Below are 23,596 nucleotides of genomic sequence, written 5' to 3' on the forward strand. Positions count from 1 at the left end.
AAAGGTGACATATCATGAAAAACTGACTTTTCCAGGTTTTAAGTGCTATAATCAGGTCCCCGGTGCATCTACCTACCAAGGAAACGTGAAAAAGATTAACCCTGTAACTTTGTTTTGGGAAGCCTTTTTCTGCAAGCGTCTGATTACATATTGTAAAAAGGGGCATAATATGTCTCCTTTAAAGAAAAAAAGCTTAGTTATAATTTAAGAAAGCTTAAAGAAAGCTTAGTTGTAATTTTAGCATCCAGTTTAGACACACTGTTTCTGTTTGTGGTTAAGTTGATTTGGAATGGATGAATCAACCTGATACTTTAATGATAAGTGTGTATTAAAGGGGAAACAGACTCTCCCAAACCCATAAATGAACATGGTTAAAATAAATTATGTATTCACAAATCTGTAAACTCAAGTTCGCCATAGTTAATTTGATTTTGTGGATTTCACATACAAGGTCATTCTGCATAACTCAGAATTAATAGTTGGTGTGATGTTCACACAACTGCATGAGTGCAGTGTTCATATCTCCCACTCTCTAAAAGCCAGCTGCTACACAGTTGTTTACAGAGTGCCATACTGACCAAACAGAGAACATTTGCTTGGGTGTATTGTTATTGTGACCAGAAGCACAGTATCCATGTCTGTTGGCACACCTTTACCCCCGTTCACGCTCTAGTGACCCGCTCTGCTTGGTTTTTGCCTCCCAGTTCTCGCTATGCTTCAGTGCTCAACAGGCCTGCCTCTGCTGGTATTTCACATCCCAGCAATCTCATTGTTCAACGGTCACATCAGAAACCTCCTCTGCCATCATTATATTTTCTAAAAGCTCCACGATTATCATGTCTCGGTTTTGGTACAAATAGAACCGACCTTATTTCATGGAGTGGACAACAACTGGAAGGAGTGACCTGGTGGCAACTTCTCCCATCCAGGGTTTGGAATGAAACTGAATTATAAATCCTGCCTTAAATCCCACATCAGCATGTAATTGTCATTCCCTGACAATGCACACTGAAGGGCCCATCAAATTTGAGACGAATCAAATGATGTATAAGGGCTTGATGCATTAAAACCGTATGACTGTGGATTAGGATAATGGCCCAGTGTTGTTACAGTGATGCCAAGAAGATTCAAACAGCATCATCTGTATAAGCTCCTGTGGAAAGAGCCATCCTAGTGCAGAAGTGATCCCATCAATTCTGAGTGAGTGAAAAAGGCTGTATCCGCATAGAGAGAGCCATTTTATCACCATTGCTGGCCATGAAATTTTATAGCATTAGTGATTTTGTATCAAATAATCACGAAACAAAAATAAACAAACATGGTTCATAAAAAAAACACCCATATTTCATCCAAAACTATTGTGCATTTTTGACAGTGTATAAACTTTAATCTCAGCATACATAACATTTTGCCTCATACACAGTTCTTTATGAAAATCTTTTGACTGGTAAGTGACCTGAATGAATTCACTGTTCGAGAATGCAATATTGTCTTCTGCAACAATATCACAAAGAGAACAAAAACTAATAACGACAATATCTTTCTTCTTAATATTATACACTCTCACCCTAACTGTAAGCAAGACAGCCACGAAATATGAACAAGTGAAAACTGTCAGAAGAACTGCTGAAATCTAACCTAGAAGCTATTTTTAATGTTTTGATAAAAACTCTAAAACAGATTAGTATTTAAATAGATGCTGGCTATATGTTTCAAAATGCGTTTGGTAACACTTTAAAACAAAGCTTATTAATAAGAAATTGGAAAATATTATGCAATGCCTAAAAAGATCAGTAGTTGCGCATTTAATTATGAATATAAAGATGCATTCATTAAAGTTTCAAGTATTTGAATGCACATTAACAAAGTTTGTGAGAGTTTAAACGCATAAAATAGCACCATAATGTAAACTGAAAATGCAGAACATTTGCGCTTTTCCCAAAATCTTTGGATAATTCCCTGACAAAACTATCGTTCTCCTCTAATCTCTCATGATGCTTTATTCGATCATTGTCAAAGTCCTTCGGTTCCATCTACTCCGCCTCTTAGAGAGCACTTTAGTTTTCCTTCGGAGTGAGTCAGAAGAAGCGCAACCCCACTGAGGAACTCCAGCAAGACTTCAGGCATAAAAGCTTCGAGATTTACGCACACAAGCCTCGCGACCGCACCAGCTCCTTTCGCACACAGAAATTATGGGACGTGCAACTAACACTAGTTGACAAGGGGACACTTGGATAGAGAGCGCGCGCAAAGCATGGCTTGGATACGCACATGTTTTTTCCTCTCTTGGTAAGTAGCAAAGTGCTTTTATCGGACTTTGCATGCGTGTTTATTTTTCTGCTTTGCTTGTTCATGTGTGAAAATGGAAATAAAGTTTTGAGTCTGTTTACAGTGTTGGTCAGGTGTTTGCAAATCCGCCAACCGAGACGAGGATATATTTGGATAACATTACGCGCATTTTGGACAGATTATTAGATGGATATGACAACAGACTGCGACCTGGATTTGGAGGTAGGCACGTGCTGGAATCACTTTACATATTAAAGTCTTACTTTAGGGAGTTGAATCCAATTTTCACAAAACAAAAAAAATGTCACTGTAAATGATTCTGGTCTTTGCGTGTGAGACTTCATCAAGTTCTTAATCAGAAACTGCCTTATCGCTTTGCAAGATTATTTTGTTTAATGTGTTTTGTGTAATGAATAAACTAAGATTGTTTTTCTTTATTTCAAACTAATTCAATTTTATTATGTATGTATTTAAAAAATAAACTGTAGGGCCTGTCACAGAGGTTAAAACGGACATCTTTGTCACCAGCTTTGGTCCAGTTTCTGATGTGGAAATGGTATGTGAGTAAAACAGTTATATGTATGATACAAGTAAACATGCATACAAACATAAACCCACCGTAATTGCATGTTTTCTATGCCCACTGCCTCTAGTCACGTTAGCCCTGGCTTCATTATTCTGACATTTGAGCAGGATGTCATTACAGCAGTTTAGGGATTTTAATCTGGTTGACAATCCCTGACAGTGAGGGTCCCGGCTCAGCTTTCTTTCCTCTGTTACACACTACACTATTTTTCTACAGTGTGCAAAGCCACCTCGCTTGCCATGTGATCCACTGTGACAATCCGAAAGACAGTATAGATAAGTCTCCGCCAAGATAAAGCATAAAAAATACCACTCCAGAGTGAACTTTGCTGATGTGTTTGTTTGTTTTTTTTGTTTTTTTTGCATGCCCTGCACACATAATTTTGATTTGTGTTTATTTAAAACTGCAGTCATGTGTATATCTTCTAAAACCCTTAAAACAATCTCTTAGGAATACACAATGGATGTGTTTTTTCGGCAAACGTGGATGGACGACCGACTGAAATTTGAGGGCCCCATTGAGATCCTGCGTCTCAACAACCTAATGGTCAGCAAGATCTGGACACCGGACACTTTCTTCCGAAATGGCAAACGTTCTATTTCGCACAACATGACCACTCCCAACAAGCTGTTCCGCATCATGCAGAACGGAACTATTCTGTACACCATGAGGTAACCTGCGTGCCAAAACATTTGCTCTCCAAGTCAAAGATGCACTGCACACTTGCTATTCTATGCTATTATATGCCATGTACTGGTTAACTGTAACTATAATAAAATGTATACTTAAAATTGTAAATGCTGATAATAAAAGTTGTAGGGGGAAGTGTATAAAATCAGTGCAAAACAACATTAAAGACATGGTTCAGCCAAAAATTTAAATCCTGTCATCATTTACTCACTCTCATGTTGTTCCAACCCTATATGATTTTTTTCTTCTGTTGAACACAAAAGAAGATATTTTGAAGAATGTTGCAGTTGCTGGTAGCCATTGACTTCTATAGCATTTTCATTCCATACTATGGAAGTCAATGGCTACCGGTAACTATTTTGTTACCAACATTCTTCAAAATATCTTTAATCGTGTTCAACAGACTTTATTTTAAGGTCCAATTCTCGCTATTAACAAACCATTAACTGCGACTTTTGTGTCAATAAACTCCTAATTTGCTGCTTATTAACAGTTAGTAAGGTAGTTGTTAAGTTTAGGTATTGGGTCGGATTAGGGATATAGAATATGGTCATGCAGAATATGTGCTTTATAAGTACTAATAAACAGCCAATTTGTTAATAATAGGCATGCTAATAAGCAACTAGTTAATAGAGAGAGTTGGTCCCTATACTAAAGTGTTACCAAAAAAATCACATAGGTTTGGAACAAGATTGACAGAATCTTGATTTTTGGGTGAGCTGTCCCTTTAATGCAAATACAAAATGAAGGATTTTCCCATATGGGGGTGCTCACTGTGTATAGAGTTTAAGAAATAATTTGATCATTTGTTATTTCACATAAATTAAAAGTGATGCTTTTATTGTTTTCAGGTTAACCATCAATGCTGAGTGTCCCATGCGGCTGATCAATTTTCCAATGGATGGACATTCATGTCCTTTGAAATTTGGCAGCTGTAAGTATGTTTAAAATGCCACATATTTCCTCTGAATGGATTTACTGGTATGACTGACTTCAGTCTGGATTTGTGCCTAATATAGATGCCTACCCAATGAGTGAGATTGTTTACACATGGAAGAAAGGGCCGTTATTTTCAGTGGAGGTTCCTCAGGAGAGTTCCAGTCTGCTACAGTATGATCTCATTGGACAGACGGTGTCTAGTGAGAGGCTGAAGTCAAGCACAGGTATGAGCTTTGAGACGTATGATTCAATGACAAATGTTTTCTGGTTTACCAATTCTGACAGCATTTCTTAATGCAAACCTCTTAAAACATTGTCATGATGGGTTGAAAATGTGCTGATGTATTTTTCTATTTGTCTTGAATGCATTTCTACAGAATCTATGGTTTGTAGTTTAGGATTGCCTATTCCACTGATCTCTCACAGGTGAATACATAGTCATGACGGTGTACTTCCACCTGCAGAGGAAAATGGGTTTCTTCTTGATCCAGACATACATCCCGTGCATTATGACTGTGATCCTAGCACAGGTCTCCTTCTGGATCGACAAGGAGTCAGTACCGGCCAGAACTGTGTTTGGTAAGCCTCTGTTTTTATTTCCTTTTTAATTGTTCATTAGTTGGGCTCACTGCACAGGCACCAATATGCTAATACTAAAGTGCATGGCATTTTATGCATACAAAATCAGATTTGAAATGAGAACTTGTATTTTAGACCTAGTGAGCTGCAGCATTTTAAGGCACAATAGATCATAGTTTCTTGACGTTAAGGTTGTTCTAAAAGGTAGGCAGCAACATTATGTCTTCTAAGATCATTATGTATTCCATTCTAATGTATTCCTCACACAGAATGCAATCCTAGCATGCATAGCAACAAGCTCAGTGAAAAAAATCAAGGCAGTGGACGAAGTGATAGAAATTACTTATAAGTAATCAGTACCATTTAAACAGACTAAAGTGAGGACTACTGAATTATTTTACTAAGGCTATTTCACCAATTTATTCTATGTTCATAATTAACTCACTAATGCTAAACATTGTGAGTTGCTGCATGATATCGACTGTTACAAATCAGTCACTTTTGAGGCTCAGTTTCAGTTAGGATTCTGTTTTAAAAGGCAGCAGTCTATGTAGGCTGTAAAGTGCAAGGCGGCTCACTAAGTTTTGGAACTGAGCCACAGAAAGCAGGTGGTGTTTGTATTTTAAACACAACAGATTTGAAACAAATGAATCTATATAGGTACAGTACAATTTAAAGTGAGGTGTGAATTGCAAGACCAATACAGAACGTTCTCATCAAAATTGTGCCATCATAAATATACATCAAAGTCTTTCTTCATAAACAGAAAAGAAACCAGACGAATTTGCTAAGCAGTCATTTATAACTTGATGAGATGATGCACATTTTCTGTTGTCTTCTTATGTAGATTGCTTCATTATCTTAATGCACTCTTCTTGGCAGTTGTTGGCGAAGGTCCTAAATCAGTTAAAGTGCCTTGGCCCTTGTTCTGTGGTGGTGTAGGATAAAAGCAAACATACTGAGATCCTCTTCCTTGCCTTCCTCTGTTTGCCCTCCTTTCCAAACAGAAACACGAGAAGAATAATCCGTTTTTCAGAGGATGCAAATATATATTTTTTACTGTTATTTTATTTTACCTTTGACTGAACCAGACTGCTGCGCTTTAAAGTTGCAGGCTCTTAACGTTTACTTTGTCCTCATTGCTGTTTCGGCTGATTAATTTGGTATGCACGAATGAAGCATCTGTCTTTGTGGTCTCCCTCTTGTGTTTGAATGGGGCCATTAGAATGAGCTTATTGGGCAATTAGGAGTGTATCAGTCTATAACCTACAGCTAAAGTTTTTCTCTTTGTGAAAAACACATCAGCATGAAACAATTAAAGCCTGTGCAAGCTGTCATATTCAATTTGCATAAGAGGGTGAAACGGTTTTGGAATCATATTTGAATTTTTTTATGTAATATGTCTTGTTTGGGGCACTATATATCCAAACTCTCATAGAAACTAGTGCAAAGATTGCGATAATAAAGATGTTTTAATAAAGTTGCCTGCAGACTTAAAGGAATAGTTCACCCAAAAATGAACATTCTGTCATCATTACTCACCCTCAAGTCCTTTTTTGAACATCAAAAAAAATCTATTTTAAAGATTGTGGGTAACCAAACACTTGATGGGTAACCAAACACTTTTACACACTGTAAAAAAAATGTGCTGTGGTTGCCGGAATTTTACCGTAAAAAAATACGGTAGCAACGTTTTAGGTTTTACGGTTTTAACTTAAATTTACAGTTAAATACCGTAATGTTAATATACCAACCTACTGAAGTACTGAAATCTGTTTTGTAGCTTTGTATGTGCTGTGGTTGCCGGAATTTTAGCAACGGTAGCAACGTTTTAGGTTTTACGGTTTTAACTTAAATTTACAGTTAAATACCGTAATGTTAATAACATTTCCTGTCATGCTAAGGATCCGTTAAACGTGTTCTCTTGTAAATCGAATCTGTCTAGATGTTAACCTTTGATTTGAAGCTGAAGTTGAATATTCAGTGAGTTTTTTAATTAGATTGTGGAGACGAAAGCTCAAGTTATATTTATCTGTGAAAGACATCAGTTTGATAGGACCATGAGGATGAAAAGAGTAAATGAGCTATGTGGATATTTATTGTAGTAGTTATGAGTGTTACTTATGAGACCGGAGTTGATCTATTCAAGTACATTGCTTTTAGACATAATATGTTCATGTCTCTTCTGTAAGGAATTATACTAGGCTGCATTTCCCAAAAGCATTGTGTGCAGATTGTATAGATGCATGTGGCTTCTACAGTCTACTTAGGCTATAATGATGCTTTTGGGAAACACAGCTTTGTGTATTGGACATCTATCAGATTCTATTGAACACCTGAGAGCTGTTTAAAAAAGATAGCTCAGAATAATACTGTAAGTCTCTTTAACTGTATGAAAACAGTAATAATGATCCGGTTCAGTTAATTTAACCAGTGCAATTCCCGCTTTAAGTAAATAAATCAATCATTTAAAAAAACTCATCATAGCATTGTGGCTTTAAAAATATGCATTAGGTTATGCTGCATAAAAGTACATTTACAAACACAAGCCTTTACATTCCAAGTCTTCAGAAACTTTGATGTCATACACTGATCGGTCTGCACACGCAAACAAAGCCAAAACCTAGATATTTTAGGCAATATAGAAATCCTGGCCAGGACGCGTCCTGGGAAAATGGCACGTATGGTCACCCTATGCTACAAGCAAACCTGATCCTGAAGGTTCATTTATAATGGACTGCTGTTATGTCTCTATTGGGCTTGGTCATCTAGAATCAAGCTTTGTGCTTGCCATATAATATCAGTGTCTCTATTAAGACCTGGGTATGTTTCATTGTTACTGTTTCATAGCAGATACTCCCTCTCTTGAATGTGGTCTCTCCTTGGGTGACAAAACGTATCTAATTTCTATCTGCTCGACCCATTGACACCATGAGCTGCCCTATAGATCACCCACAGCAGTCCAACAAAAACACAGCAAGCCAGTCCTGATGTGGATAGCTTTGCAGATTGTATCAGCAATACCTTTGACCTCAAAGTAAGAGGTTTTGAGAAGATGGGGCATAGTGTGGGGGAAAAAAACAGAAAGACCAGATTTGTTTTACTTATGTGAGATGTATATTTTAAACTGAATCTTAGCAAATGTAAAGTAAAGTGACAGCATGACTAGATATGTTATAGAGTTTGCTCTCAGCAGAAAACAATGAAAGTTGCAACCCAGGCTCATTCAGTAATCTAGACCGCTAAAACGATGCAATGTTGCAGTTATGGATTTAATTTACTTAAAATGTTGTCTGTTCAGATTTTCACCAAACAGAAATTCATCTTTGACACTGGCATCTTGACAACTAGACAACTTATTTGCTTCCTTAATTATTTGTGTTCATATATCATTGTTAAATTACCGTGCCACAAAACAATAGTGTGTGTTTGAATGCCTTCAACCATTGATCTTTATAGACCATGGTCAGGGTCTTCCGATCAATATTAAAATTCCTTAACTTCCGGAGTAGACCTAGACATTGTCTTGCCTTCTTATGTATGTGTTCCACATTTTCCTGTCATTAATAATTGTGGCCAAATATTTCGAATTTGAAACTTGCTCTACATTGGTACCCTTAATAGTAACTTGTTTATATGAACATTCAACCATTCCTGTCCTTCTTTGATCCCCGCAACATAATTCCTTGGGGTTTTTTTTATGTTCAATAGTAGATTAATTATGTACTATTGTCAAACCACTTAACAAGATTTCCAATGTACTCAAAACAAGTTGGACTATTGACATCCATTTGACAGAGAAATAAGAACCAAGTCATCAGTGTATCCAACACAGTATTGTTCCAAACATTAAGAAAAGATGAACTCAATGAAATATAAAAAGGCCATTATTTTCTCATAAAATAAAAATCCCTTGCCTTTGGGTTACTATTTTATAAATATATTTTATTAAATGAAGCAATACTTGTCAAACAGATGTGCTGCTTTAGATGTGAAATAAAATATGACCAAATTATTAAATAATGTTATCTGCCATCTCTTCACTTTGAATCTCAAAGGCTTTCCAGCCCTTACTGAACTAATGCCTATTATTTATCCTGGAGCTTTTCCATGTGAGTTCATGCAGAGCTTTGAGTAAATGACCTATTCAATAGAGCTAACACGCACCAGCGGCCCATTGGTCTCTATGATCCTTTATAAAATAACTGTACACTGCCCCCCACCCTGCATTTTCCCATCAGCCCCTTTATGTTGGTGCTCAGAAACATGGGAGAAATGATCCAACTGCATGTTCTTTTAATAATAACAACAAGAGTAAAGCAAAAATGCAAAACGAGAAACAGAACTGAGTTCACCAGCATGACATCCATACAAGCACAAGACCAGACCAGAAACACGGGAAACACAATTTATACAAACAAGATAATAGAACATGTGCAAACTAAGAATCTGCATAAAACTAGAACACTGACACTTCTCTTGTTGGACTCAAGGTGTTGTCATATCGTAACAACCAGAAAGATATAGCTTTCAAACATTTTTATCTTCTCTGAAAGATATAGCTTTCGTACTGCAGCTTTCATACTCGTTTTAGGATGATTGAAAACCACTAAATGAATGCATACTTTACTGATATCACTGCTATCACGATATCCCTGTCTAAAAATCCTGGTGCCTTTTGGTTTTACAAATTACAAATTTCAACCACATGAATAATTGGCCTTCCTTTGAATTGTAATAACACATAAACATCATATGAGGAAAAAAAAAAAAAAAGGCTGCACTTCAAGTAAATGTCCATAAATGTGTGTTGCCTGAGACAGTGTCATTTGTCTGATGAAATGCATTAAATGTTTTAAATGCTCCCAGACAATTTTCGGTAACACTTTAGTTTAGGGACCAATTCTCACTATTAACTAGTTGCATATTAGCATGCATATTACTAAGATATTGGCTGTTTATTAGTACTTATAAAGCACATATCAATGTCTTATTCTGCATGATCATATTTTAGATCCCTTAATCCACCCCATGCCTAAACTTAACAATTACCTAAATAACTATTAATAAACAGCAAATTAGTAGTTTATTGAGGCAAAAGTCATAGTCAATATTTAATTAATAGTGAGAATTGGTCCCCAAACTAAAGTGTGACTTAATTTTCATATTTTACATTTTCCAATCAAGAGTTTTTCATCGTTCAGAAAGTTTAGTTGCAGTTGTGCAATTTTTACTTTATTTTTTTCGTTAATGTTTAGGATTGGGTTGAACTGAGGCAAGTTGAACCTAATTGACTGAGAACAGAACGGGAATTTTAACTAGACTTACTAAGATCAGTCAAGCTAACTGGATTCTTTTTTCTTTTTTTTCATGTATTCTCGACAGGCATCACCACAGTACTAACCATGACCACGCTGAGCATTAGCGCTCGTCACTCGTTACCCAAGGTCTCCTATGCCACCGCCATGGACTGGTTCATCGCCGTCTGCTTCGCGTTCGTCTTCTCAGCCCTTATCGAGTTCGCTGCTGTCAACTATTTCTCCACCTTGCAGGCCAATAAGGAACTTCGTCGCGCCAACATGGCCTGTGCTGCGGCCAGAAGTGATGGAGAAGTTGTTACGGTAATTCTTTGTGCCTCCATTCATTCCAGCCTCTCTCCCTTTCATGGTTCGCTCTCGTTTTAGTTGATAACAGGCACACTAGACGAAAGGAGACAGCCAGTGGCCTCCCTAGCCATTATACTGCTGCAGATTATATAATCAGTTCAATGTAGCAAAACATCCAAGCGAAAGCATGCCAGGCTCAAAGCGAGGAGATCTATCCTCTGTGTCTCGCATGATTGCTGGAGGGGGTCGACGCAATGCCATCGTACTCTTGCCCGGAGTGAGTAAATTAATGTGTGAAGTCACATTAGAGTTCCACTGCGTGTAAAGTCACAGGCATAACGACAGAGACTGTATCTCAGTTTTGTGCATGGTATAAACTCAGAATTGTAGCAGTGTGGATTGGAAGTGCTTCTTTTGACAAAAGACTTGTGTAAAAACAGTTCTACAGTAACTGGCTCATGACATGATCGACCCATACAAGTGTTACTTTTTCCTTTTCCAGCAGGTTTCCTGAATACTCCCCTGTGAGAACTGGTCCCTAAACTAAAGTGCTACCTAATTTGGATATTTAAATTTCCACGTTTCCAATATCTAAGTTTACAGGGTAAAAAACTGTTGTTTAGGGTAATTACTAAGAGATCACCATTTACCCAGTTGATTAATCACAGACAATTGCTTTGTATTACAAGTTTTCTGAAATGGTAACTTGATATAAATAAATATAGATAAATATGAATAAATAAATATGGAGATTAGGCATTATTAAATTCAATATGCACTAATTTGCATACATTTCCAGAACAGAAATCTAAATATTGGATAGAGCCCTTTTTAAAAACTTGTTTCATTTTGTTGACTTATTAGAGTTAAAGGTTTTTACAGAGATGATTGTGGATTTCTCTTTTTTATCACTCCATAAATCTAAAATAATGTCAATAGCCAGAAAAAAAAAAGTTTGGTGTATGAAAGTGCTATTTCTGGATTAGTGGGTCACTGAGAAAACTGCCTTTAAATATATTTTAATTTTATGTATTGTAATTGAAATCTAGAGACGTACAGTAAATAGATAAAGTGTAATAAAATATGCATTTTGGATGTTTACTTTCCACTAGTCTGAAATAAGACAGCAAATTGAAGCAAAATAGCCAAAATTGACCAGTGCCTAAAAAATAAAAAATAAAAAAGTGGTCTTGCTTTAAAAAAAAATGTCTGTAGTTTGATTTCCTGAAGCTTCTTTAAAGCACAGCTCTTCAACATGTCAGCTTCTCGCTCAACCAATGGCAGCAGTAAGCAAATCTGGAGCTAAAAAGATTAAATAAGCATATATGATGGCTCTTTTGGAGAACAGTGCAATGGTGCACATTAAGGAACTACATGTAAAGAGCCAGAGAAGGGTGTGAATGTCCCATTGCCTTGTGTATTTAGCCTGAGTTAGGTGCTGCCTGTTGCGGTGTCAAAAATAGCTGCGATATTATGGCAGCGTGAGCCAGGTGCTCCCTGGGTGACACAGTAATCTGCAGCTGACACTCACAGCTTGGAAACCTGCTCAATGATGGAACCGAGTCAAAGCTGTTGCTCCATGCCAAAACTTTCCCCAGCCGGGAAAAGGCTAAGGCGCTGCAAACAAAAGCCATGAATAACCTTGTTCACTCAGAGCAAAGACTAATTAAAGTTCATTTTACAGATGTTATTGTTGCCCACCTGCTCTAAATATCATATTTAGTGGTTACGACCTATTAATAATATTACATTATATGTTGCCCACAACATTTCGGTAACACTTTAGGGACCAATTCTCACTAGTTGCTTATTAGCATGCATATTACTAACATTTTGGCTGTTTATTAGTACTTATAAAGCACATATGATTGCCTTATTCTGCATAACCATATTCTACATCATTAATCCACCCCACACCTAAACTTAACAACTACCTTACTAACTATTAATAAGCAGCAACTTAGGAGTTTATTGAGGGAAAAGTCGTAGTTAATAGTGAGAATTGGACCTTAAAATAAAGTGTGGCCAACAGCTCTTTATAGAGACATTGACTGGTTGAAGTTTGGTGAGTTTGCCTCCAGGAGAAAAAAAAATAAAATAAAATATAATTGCAGATACTGGGGCTCCTTGAAACAAATACACACAGAGCCAAAGAATAGCATAGTGCATCAATTTACAGTGTGTATAAAACATTAAAATGCAAGTTTTTTTAGCAAGTTTGCTTTAATGTAGCAGTATAACTCTCACAGCTCTTCAACACTAGTCAAGTCAAGTCAAGTCACCTTTATTTATATAGCACTTTTAACAATACAGATTGTGTCAAAGCAACTGAACAGCATTAATTAGGAAAATAGTGTGTCAATAATGCAAAATGACAATAGTAAACACTAATTTTTCAGTTAAAGGCAGTTCATCACTGAATTCAGTGATGCCATCATCCAGCTCAGTTCAGTTTAATTAGTCTCTTTGCAATCATTTGCAATCAAGTCAACGATATCGCTGGAAATGAAGTGTCCCCAACTAAGCAAGCCAGAGGCGACAGCGGCAAGGAACCCAAACTCCATCGGTGACAGAATGGAGAAAAAACCTTGGGAGAAACCAGGCTCAGTCGGGGGGCCAGTTCTCCTCTGGCCAGACAAAACCAGCAGTTCAATTTCAGGCTGCAGCAAAGTCACATTGTGCAGAGGACTCAACTGGTTCCTGTGGTCTTGTCCCGGTGGCCGTCTGAGACAAGGTCTTTACAGGGGATCTGTATCTGGGGCTCATCTAGTTGTCCTGGTCTACGCTGTCTTTCAGGGCTGTAGAGGTCCTTTCTAGGTGCTGATCCACCATCTGGTCTGAAACACTAGTCAACACTGCTACAACATCACTACACAACCCTCCCTAAAGTGGCTTTCTATTACAACAAATTTACCTTTGCAACAAAATCAAAAGAAACACTAAAAGGGTGGATGTTATTATTTTCATGCTGTATTTGTTTGTTTGTATCACTGGAGCAAAAAGGTATCACTGTAATAACATTTTCTGTGGTCTGTCATTACACCTGTTTCCCTGCTAGTCCGTGTTCCAAACTTAAATGTGAAAAGTGTCCATTGTGTCACCAGTCAAACAGTTTGATAACTGTTCGCTTGTTCTCATCTCACAAATGAATCTGTGTGTGTGTAGAATCCTCTGGACCCTGGAGGTGTGCTGAAGAAAAGGCTGAACTCTCTCTCTCAAAGAGATGCTCCTGACAGGTTCTCCAGAGCACCACAGCCTGATCTCCATCAGCAAGGCTCCACTGTCCCTGCCAACAACATGCTGGCAACTAGTATTATTGACAAATACTCACGCATCCTTTTTCCTCTGTCCTTTGGGGCCTTCAACCTGGTCTACTGGATTGTCTATCTCACCAAAGACACCATGGAGTCCAGGTAGGAGCTCTGTTGGTTCGGTAGAACTTGCCTTTTCATTCTTTTTAAGAATATAAAGAACTGTGTAGGTCAAAAAAAAAAAAAAATTTTTCTTTTGACAAGGGTGGTCCAGACTTCAAAACTGGCCTGTGTACAACTTTTAATAAACAAAGCAAAATTGCTACTGCAAAGCAGTGGATGTATATCAGAAACCCAACCTAGGCTCATTGGAAAGACGTGCTTGTGGCGACGTTTCTGCAACATCAATATTACATACCTTATTGCACGTTTCACAGCAGTTTCAAAGAGAAATGTCCGGTGAGTGTCGCTAAAAGGTTAATGCTCTATCGTGTTGAAAAATAACAAACCCCCTCCTCCAAACCCAACCCTAAACCTACCTGATAGTGTTAACGAATGCAAAAGTGATATAAAACACATTAGCTGATGCAACCGTGCTATTTTAACTTCCTTCTACGCAGGTTTGAGCTGTTTTGTCGAACTGTACAGTAGTTTTACAGGATTCGTACCGTATCGCGTGAGCCACCGACAAACCTACTGCGTTAGAAAACCCATTCATATGAAGCTGTATGTGTGATGCTAACGGTCAGAAGTATCAGTTTCCAAATCTCACAGCATGATAAAATCGTTTTGAAGTCATAACATAATATTGTGCAAGGAATTGTGTGAAAATTAGGCTTTCTTAATCAAAACTCTGTAAATCATACTTTGTGTGAAAAGGAATAAAAGTTGTCAGAGTTTCACTGCCTCTAGTGTTCATTTTAACTGGAAACTGCAGCGATTCGTACATATAGGTACGTTTTTTGAGTTTTGCAGAAATTTAGCTAAAGGCACGAATTTCCAATGAGCCTATGTTGCAACGAACACAGGTGCTTCTGCCGTGGTGTTTCTGTGCAGCATTTGTCGAATATTAACTCTGACATAAATACGATTTCAGAGTTTAGGCAAAGGGGAAGATTATCATACAAAAACAACTTAAATTCCAGTCAGTTCTGAAGGTCATGACACACCAAACCAACAGTCGGTCGTTGGCCAAAGTCAGGCCGTCAGTGAGCGTCTGTCAGCCCAGTGCCCAGTGCTTTTTGGCTGATTGAGCGTGTTGAATCAGGGTTGAGACAGATCGCTCTGATTGGCTGTTCAGCTTAGCGAACCAGTGCATGAGAAGAAAAGCAAAAGCAAACGACGTAAAGAGGGCACACACTGAAAGACCTTCATCTTCTCTATGTATTCCAATAGATGATTATTTCATATTCTAGTCTGGAATGAGGAAGATGAAGACCGACTTATCAACATGATGCATATTCAAAATCATAATAAAAAGCTGCTTAGTTTACGGCTTTGATTTCCTTTTTTGAATGACGCATATAAACGACTGCCACCTGCTGGTGTAGACAGGTATTTCTTCTCAGGCAGGCACAGAACGTATGTGCTAGCTGGCCGTTGGCTGTAGTCTTTGTGGTGTGTTTATACGCAACGTTTAGGAGCAGATGCAGGCCATGCTAGGCGACATCACAATCGGCTTTCGTCGCTGCTATAGTTCTTTGATGTCGGTTTGGTGTGTCGCAGGCTTAAACCTTCCTCGGATGTTTTCCTTTGTTTTGATTCCACTGGATTCTCTTCTTCTCCTTCTAATAAAGCCTGCAATTAGATCCACGACTTGTGAGGAAGTCTAATGTATGTATGGGTTGAAACAGCTGAGAACTTAAAAAAAAAACGCCATTAAACACATTTTAGGTAAACTCAATTCAATATGTATAGCACTTTTCACAATGCATTTTTTTTTTTTTATTGATTTTAGTGGTACGATCTGGAAGTAATCTCATAACCGGTCAGACATGTGTATCCTTATGGCAGTAGTATACAGTTATAAGATAATACAGGTTATGTGGCTAGTTAGCATCATGTATTCAGAATAATTGATCATGTAGACATAATGAATATTTTAGGCGATGATAAGAGTTCGGTTCAATTCATTTCACGTTTATTTGTATAGAACTTTCCATATCGTTTCAGAGCAGCTTACAGCTTGTGATCATAATGATTACAATATAAGGATTGTATTTATCTAATCTTATATTGTATTCATTATTCTACATGAAAAATACATTGTAACTTGATTGAGCTAATAGATTAAAATGCTTAAATGTTGCTGTACTGAAATGTTTTTGTCATTGTTTACATAATATTCTAGAGATAAATAGTGTAATATCAAATGGTGTAATTTTGGAATGTCTAAAATGTGAAAGACTTTTGTTCCAAGAAGTTAATTAATATTCAGCTGATCGTTCCCAAACTGAACGTGGGTCAGATTTTCACTGTCCTCATGTCACCTTTCTCTTTCCAAATCCAGAGAGAAAAAGAAATGAAAGAAAAAGGCCTCAAAGCCTCCATGAAAGCGCTGCCACGGGACAAAAGGAAAATATGAGATACCTCGACTCTCTCATACACACACGTTCAGTATGTCGGTGCGCGTCTGACATAGAAATCATAGTGGGCATTGCAGCCTGCCGGTGGCTGTTTAATGAATAGCTCCATTCAGGTGCAGACATTAAGGAGGCACATTGGCTGAGTTGGCGTGTGTGTGTGTGTGTGCACACATATGTGGCAGTTTCACAGAAGCTACCTGGGGGTGATAAGCTCTACACTTTATTGCTCACTGGAGTGCCTGACGCGAGAGGAAGCGTTTTTCTCATAAATCAAAGGCAATAAATGTCAGCGCAGCCCGAAATCCCCCATTTTCCCATCTTCACGCAGGCCTTTGCCATAACTTTGGTGTAATGATCATTCAATTACTGCCCATCTTAGATATGTCAGGAAATGTTGGATGTGAGACGCAGAGACCCAGATTTATCATATCTTCATGGATTCACACTCACATAGCACAGTCTGAGGTACCATAGTAGATGTTTGTTTGTGTGTATGTGTTTCTGTTTGCATTTGTTACCTATGTATTTCCAGGGCATCCGCTTGATTGATTGATTGATTGATTGATTGATTGATTGGTTGGTTGATTGATTGATTGATTGATTGATTGATTGATTGATTGATTGATTGATTGATTGATTGATTGATTGATTGATTGATTGATTGATTGATTGATTGATTGATTGATTGATTGATTGATTGATTGATTGGTTGGTTGATTGGTATACAAAGGGAAAGAAAATATATTCCATTTGTTGTTATTAACAATATGAAGTGCACTAAACATTACATTGTGTCATGGTTTCCCAAACTGGGAAAAAATAAAAAAATGTAAAATGAAGATAAATCATTTTTAAATAACAACAATCAAAATGAAATAAAATAAAATGCCATCAACACTGGAAGCATTTCTGAATGTTTATAAGTGGCAGGCTATTTTAGAAAGGTACATTTAAAAGATGAAAAAGAAGAATTTTTGAGTAATTTATATGAATAATTTATTGCTATTGTGTGAATAATATGTAATCATTTAATCAATTAAAAAGTAACTGTAGTCTCATTCCGAGTACTTTAAAATGCACTGTAATGTAATTAGAAGTACTTAATATTGTACGTAATCCAGATTACATATAATCGGTTACTACCCAGTACTAGTCACACTTCAACAATAAGGTTCACAAATGTGCATAATAAATACTTTATCATAGATAAAACATGTTAGTAAAGAGCCCACAAACATCACTAACACACAAGCATTTGCACATAAAATTAAAACTGTATGAAGCTGTATAAAAAAATGTTATAATGGGCAATTGCTGGATCTTCCATCGGTACAATGATCCAAAACAAACATCAAAATCAACGCAAAAATGGGTCACTGAGCACAAAATGAAGGTTCGGCCATGGCAATTCCAGTCCCCTGACCTGAACCCTATAGAAAATGAGTGGAGTGAGCTGAAGAAGAGAGACACCAACATGGACCTCTGAATTTGAATGATCTGGAAAGGTTTTGTTTCTAATCTCTTGCCAGGTGTTCGCCAACCTCATCAGGCATTATAAGAGAAGACTTAGAGCTGTTATCTTAGCAAATGGAGGTTGCAAAAAGTATATTGAATAAACATGTATTGGATAAAAAGATCAGCTCTGTCCACGCTGGTGTCCCTCAGGGTTCAATTTTGGGTTATTTGACTTTTTTGTAATTACACTTACAGATATAAGTGCAGCTTTTTAATTAATGAACAAGGTGAAGATATCCAGGAACACAGGAGAAAATCCAATCCCAAATAAACAACAGCTTAACATAGATAAATCAAGACAGGATCAGACAAAGGACTAAGGAAAATAAGTGCTATATATACAAAAGGGATAACAAGGGGATAAACAAGAAACAGATGTGCACACTCAAAAACCTGGAAACATAATCAGTATTGAAATGAGAACTGGGAGTATGACTTGTAAACAATGACCACAAATCATAAATTAGTTTGAGGGCTGAATATGTAATAACATTGTCACTTACATCATTGTTTGCCTTTTAAGTCAAAGAAAGTTCACAGATCCTTCTGAATGATCACCAGCACCAATCGAAGCACCATCACCCGGCTGAGCGCCATCATCATTTGGGAATAGGGTATGGGCTTGTTGATTCCACCATTTATTTAAAATACCTCTGCTCTGATTTTTAGATTTTATTTAAAGACTAAAAGACTAAAAAAATTATAGTGTTTAATTGCTCTTTTCATGTTCTCACTGGAAACGCAATAGCACAGGGGTGTCAAACTCATTTTCACTGAAGGCCACTTCAACATTATGGCTGCCATCAAAGGGCCGGTTGTAACTGTAAGACTGTACAAATGTTACTAGCATATTATTAAATAACTATCTCTTTTTTTTATTATTACTTATTTAAGTTACATATATTGCATGCAATTCAATTCATGTTTATTTCTATAGCACTTTTCATGATACACTATTGCGAAGCAGCTTCACAGATAATTAACATTTCTACATTACATTTAGTAGTTTACAGCATTGCACAAGTCAATCTGCGATAACAAACAGGAACACAGGGGGACGTCAAAAGACCACTAAACGAGCTACCTTGACCTGACTGATCCAGCTTTACTAAACCACTACTGCGTAAACTAAAACACCTTCAGCCAGCATCCAGTATAAAACACTCGTGCTTTTAAGTTAGATAGCTTGCTGATTTTTTTTACTGACATCTGTATGTGAGTACTATTATCTCCGCTATCTCTGATGACATCGGCCGTGTTTTCTCTGCATTAGCGCTGTTTTGAACTTACTGTTTGAATGCATTCGCTTACTGGATTCTTAGACTTTCCAGGACTTTACCGGCTGATCTGATCGCAAAAAAAACTGCTTCTTTTCATTTTTATAATGTATTGTTTTCGTTAAAATTTACTGATTTAAATTAGTTGATTTTACGGGACAATGCGGGACTTGTGCGAAACAGATACATTTATTACTGTTATGCTATGTAAATAGGCTACTGATTTACATTCGTTGGCATATATGCGCCAATTTTCTGCCGGTGGATGCCCACACTCCAGGTTGCGTTTATTAAACTCGGGAGAGAAGATTTTTGAGCGCACACATGTAATGTCTGACCGATAGAGAGCGCGTCCGTATTCTGTGAGAGTGAATGAATGGGAATCCACCTGCAAGCAGAGAGATTTGCGTTCGCAAATGTGCTCTCGCATAGGCAATATGCACTCTGGACATTTGTCATTAAAATAACTCCATAGAAACCATCTCAAACGAACTATTAAAACGAGAAGAAAGTCGTGTCTGAAAGCTGATTGGCCTCCAGACATAAGCTTTGATAAACAGGTTTGTCAGGGAGCCTTTTTCATTTCCATATAAATCTAGTGTCTAAGAGCTGAGCAATTCATCACATTTCTCTGCAGATTTCTTAGGGCAGTCTTACTGGATCAATACAGGAACTAAATTATATTTTATCTCCAGGAGAGGAAGCTATCTTCATCCATCTATCTATCTATCTATCTGTCTATCTATCATCTATCATCTATCTCTCTGTCTATCTATCTATCTATCATCTATCATCTATCTCTCTGTCTATCTATCTATCTATCTATCTGTCTATCTGTCTGTCTATCTATCTATCTATCTATCTATCTATCTGTCTGTCTATCTATCTATCCTCCACCTAGGATCCCTCACATTGTCACTCTGCCATGACTGGCAAGAACCAGGCCTGCTGCATGTTTATATCCAAAAACTGTCAACACAAATAAGCAAACCTATGACTGTATTCAGAACATAAATACACTTCTCAGCCATACACTGGATAGGCCTTTTGCTTTGTTGATGAAGTCTAGACAGAGTGATGTAAAATCAATGTTATGTGGAGAATAAAAGCTGACAGTCGGTTATATTTGCTAATAGTTGTCAACACAGTCGTTTTCAAGGCATATCAAACATGAAATGTGGTTGAAAACCATGAACTATTCACCTGTTATGAGAGTTAAAATGTCATGTTTATGCATCTGTGATGGGGTAGCAAAAACAGCCATATTTGTTAACCCATACAGTAGCTTCATACATGTGAATGGTTTTATTTACACTTGGTGCTTGAAGTCCCTGCCTCCTCGCCTTTTTTGCTTATTTTCTTCTCTTTTTTCCTCTCTCTCTCTCTCTCTCTCTCTCTCTCTTTCAGGGAAGTGTAAGCCCTGTTAGAAACCACAGAGAAAGGCGACTGAAAACATGGCCATCTAACAAACTGACAGATGGATAGATGGAAGGATGGATGGATGAGAGACACATTCAGGGTCTGCTGCTGAAGATGTAACTGTGATTGTGCTAAAAGGGGACAATCTTTGCCCCCTTCCTCCCTTCAGCCCGATAGCATGTATTGACCTCTCATCGCTCTGGTATGAAACTCTCCGACTGCAGAATGATTTTCCTCCTTCCTAAAGACAGTCAAGGTGCAATGGCATTTGTGGCACTCTTGTTTTGACACTGTCACATAATTACACACTCAACATTCTCCCTTCATACAAAATAATAATAATAAAAATAAAAAACTCTGCAGACACTCGCAATAATGTGCAGGTAATACTTTTCCAGCAATTGCAAGCCTTATAGCAGCCATGTCACTTTTACCCTGAAAAGAAGCAGCAAGCAACACTAAACTAAATTTAAAGCCATCCTTTGCCATAACAGCTTGAGTCGATTTTTGAAGGAATACAAGTGTGTAGCGAGATGAACCATTCTACATTAAGTATTATTATTATTACTATTCATAAGTTACACTTGGTCTTGTAATTGTCCAAACCATTACAGATCCTCCAGTGTGCTGAGACATGCATGATGGTTATGAGGTACACAATGGATTTTAGGGTCCGATACGGTACTTTTTGGAATTTAGTAACAACTCGGTCAGGTGTCGATTTTGTCCATCTGTGCCTAGGGGAATTTTCATTTGCACTATATTTGAAAGTGCGTGCACTTACTGTACAGTTTACTTACACAACAAACTACTGAATAAAATAACGTAACTACGAGTTTAGGTTTAGTTTACGGTTAGTACCTAGTTATTACACAGTTATTACAATTACTTTGTATGTAAATGCATAACAGGAAGTGCAGGATTTTCCTCTTGGCACATTGAATACTTTTGCAGTTTAAGCAGCTGATGCACCTGCAATTTGTTTAGCTTCCTTTACCTCTATCTCCATTGCTTACAACTACTGCTAACTGACAGTCGGCCTAATGTGACTCATCTTTGCAACGGCATTTATAGTTGCGGTTTATTTTCAGAGTTAAGGCGCTTTATTTATTGTGGCGTTTCCATTATTTGGTCCACTTCCTCTACACAACCGCAAACAGTTCTAGTCTTTCCAGACACTGGAGTCCACCTGGGGCAAAGAATGCGTGCTATCTTCAGACAGTTGCTGTTTTCTTGAATCATTTTGTCCCGCTCTTTTCGCTTCATTGAACTGATGGGGGTCTTTCAGGAGAGAGTTCCTTTAGAACTCTCTGCCGTTTTGGACAAAGGCAGCCCTCCTGGGGAAACTATGATTGTGAACAGTATGAGTCTCAAATGCACTGACTTATTTACACACTTGTAAAAAAACACACTGACACACTCTCACTCCTACAGATATGCCCTTTTCAAGGGTGCATTAGCAGATTCAGTGCTGCTGTGCGGGGTTTTTTTTTTTTTTGCCATTGATAAATTGTTCTTCTTATATAAGGTGCTATTATAATTGAAGATTATTTATTTGTTGGCCTCCATCAAAGCATATTATAACATTTATATTTAAAAACATCACCATCCAAGCCAGCTCTGGCAGAAACCAGCATCTGAAGAGGGTTTCCTGGCAACAGTCCACCTGCTGGGAAATGAATTCATTTATTTATGCTGTTTTTAGACTATCTCATTTGGTTTTTATTTATAAATGGGCTTGAAATGATGTTCAGTTCTCAGCTTATGATCAGGTACATTGACTGCCCTCTTTGCATTTAAATGCTCAAGTGCATTATCACTTAATAATAAACTTTTTAATAAGAGCAAATTAATCCAATTCACAAACAACTGTGAAATTTCCAGTTTAGACAAGTAAATGCTAATTTGGAGACTCGTCATCTGGGGGTAACTGGGTCCCGTGACAATGGGGATCCACCCATGAAAACTGTCCCTGGCCAAATGCATGCAATTTGATGTGCTGTACGTACATGTGTAACTATGGGCTATTTGTAATATGCATAAGCATACTGTTTGACTTTTCTGTTTTGTTTTTGTGGACTGCATGGCCTCTCATGCACACATGCTGTACACTGATTGACAGGTTCTCTGACCTGCTTATCTTTACATTATGCAGTATGAGAGAGAGAGAGAGAGAGATGAATTGCTAAAGCAATCGATGCTGAGCTTTGAGCCTGTCACCATAAAGCAAATGCAGAGATGAGATAACATGATGAAAGCACAACATTATATATATACTAATATCTCCATATAACATATGACACTGATCTCTCCATATGATGTTTGACTTTTATGTAGTTTATTATTGATTTTTATCCCCTTTTGTGCCAAGAGTTTTATTTTACCCTAAGCGTGTTTCTTTTGCCATTTAATATTTTTTAATTGTTTTTCCTTTTCTGTGTAAGTTGCATTGTAAAGTTGTTGTTTGTTTTTTTGTTTTTTGTTTTTGTCACAATAAAATCAATTTTAATATGTCTATGTAATATGTTGTCAAATGTTAATTATATTAAAGCCTTTTTGGTATTCATAGCATGTAGACTGTTCTTGTAAATGCTGCTGCAGTGTCTAAAGATTTCATTTATTTTAACATGATTTTATTTCTCTCTCTCTTTTTAAATTCGGAAATTGTAATGTTTGTTGTTCCATATATATATATTATATATACAGTATATAGTATATTATGTAAAAAGTTGGCTTCAAAAATACTGTTGCAATTTATGATTGTGCCATTTAATTAGGATGGAAATTGTGATTTAATTGCTGACGGAATAATATTCTCTGGTCTAAAAACAATTCAAATACTGAAACAGATGTGATTATA

General features: G+C 37.2%; 1 protein-coding gene across 2 annotated transcripts; it reads left to right on the forward strand.

Annotated features, from left to right (window-relative positions):
* Positions 1-2,075: 2,075 nt before the first annotated feature.
* LOC107713597 (gamma-aminobutyric acid receptor subunit alpha-6-like) lies at positions 2,076-23,101 on the forward strand. Of its 2 annotated transcripts, XM_016519152.1 has the most exons (10): positions 2,076-2,289; positions 2,393-2,511; positions 2,778-2,845; positions 3,326-3,546; positions 4,417-4,499; positions 4,585-4,728; positions 4,931-5,083; positions 10,469-10,704; positions 13,855-14,102; positions 20,725-23,101. In XM_016519152.1, the coding sequence occupies exons 1-10, from the start codon at positions 2,255-2,257 to the stop codon at positions 20,732-20,734; spliced, it is 1,317 nt and encodes a 438-aa protein (XP_016374638.1). In that variant the 5' UTR covers positions 2,076-2,254; the 3' UTR covers positions 20,735-23,101. The 2 variants fall into 2 exon arrangements, with proteins under 2 accessions (XP_016374638.1, XP_016374639.1); XM_016519153.1 differs by lacking the exons at positions 2,076-2,289; positions 2,778-2,845 and having other exon boundaries at positions 2,454-2,511.
* The last annotated feature ends 495 nt before the right edge of the window (positions 23,102-23,596 follow it).

Source organism: Sinocyclocheilus rhinocerous, unplaced genomic scaffold, assembly GCF_001515625.1.
Source record: "Sinocyclocheilus rhinocerous isolate Xijiao unplaced genomic scaffold, SAMN03320098_v1.1 scaffold599, whole genome shotgun sequence".
Lineage (NCBI taxonomy): Eukaryota > Metazoa > Chordata > Actinopteri > Cypriniformes > Cyprinidae > Sinocyclocheilus > Sinocyclocheilus rhinocerous.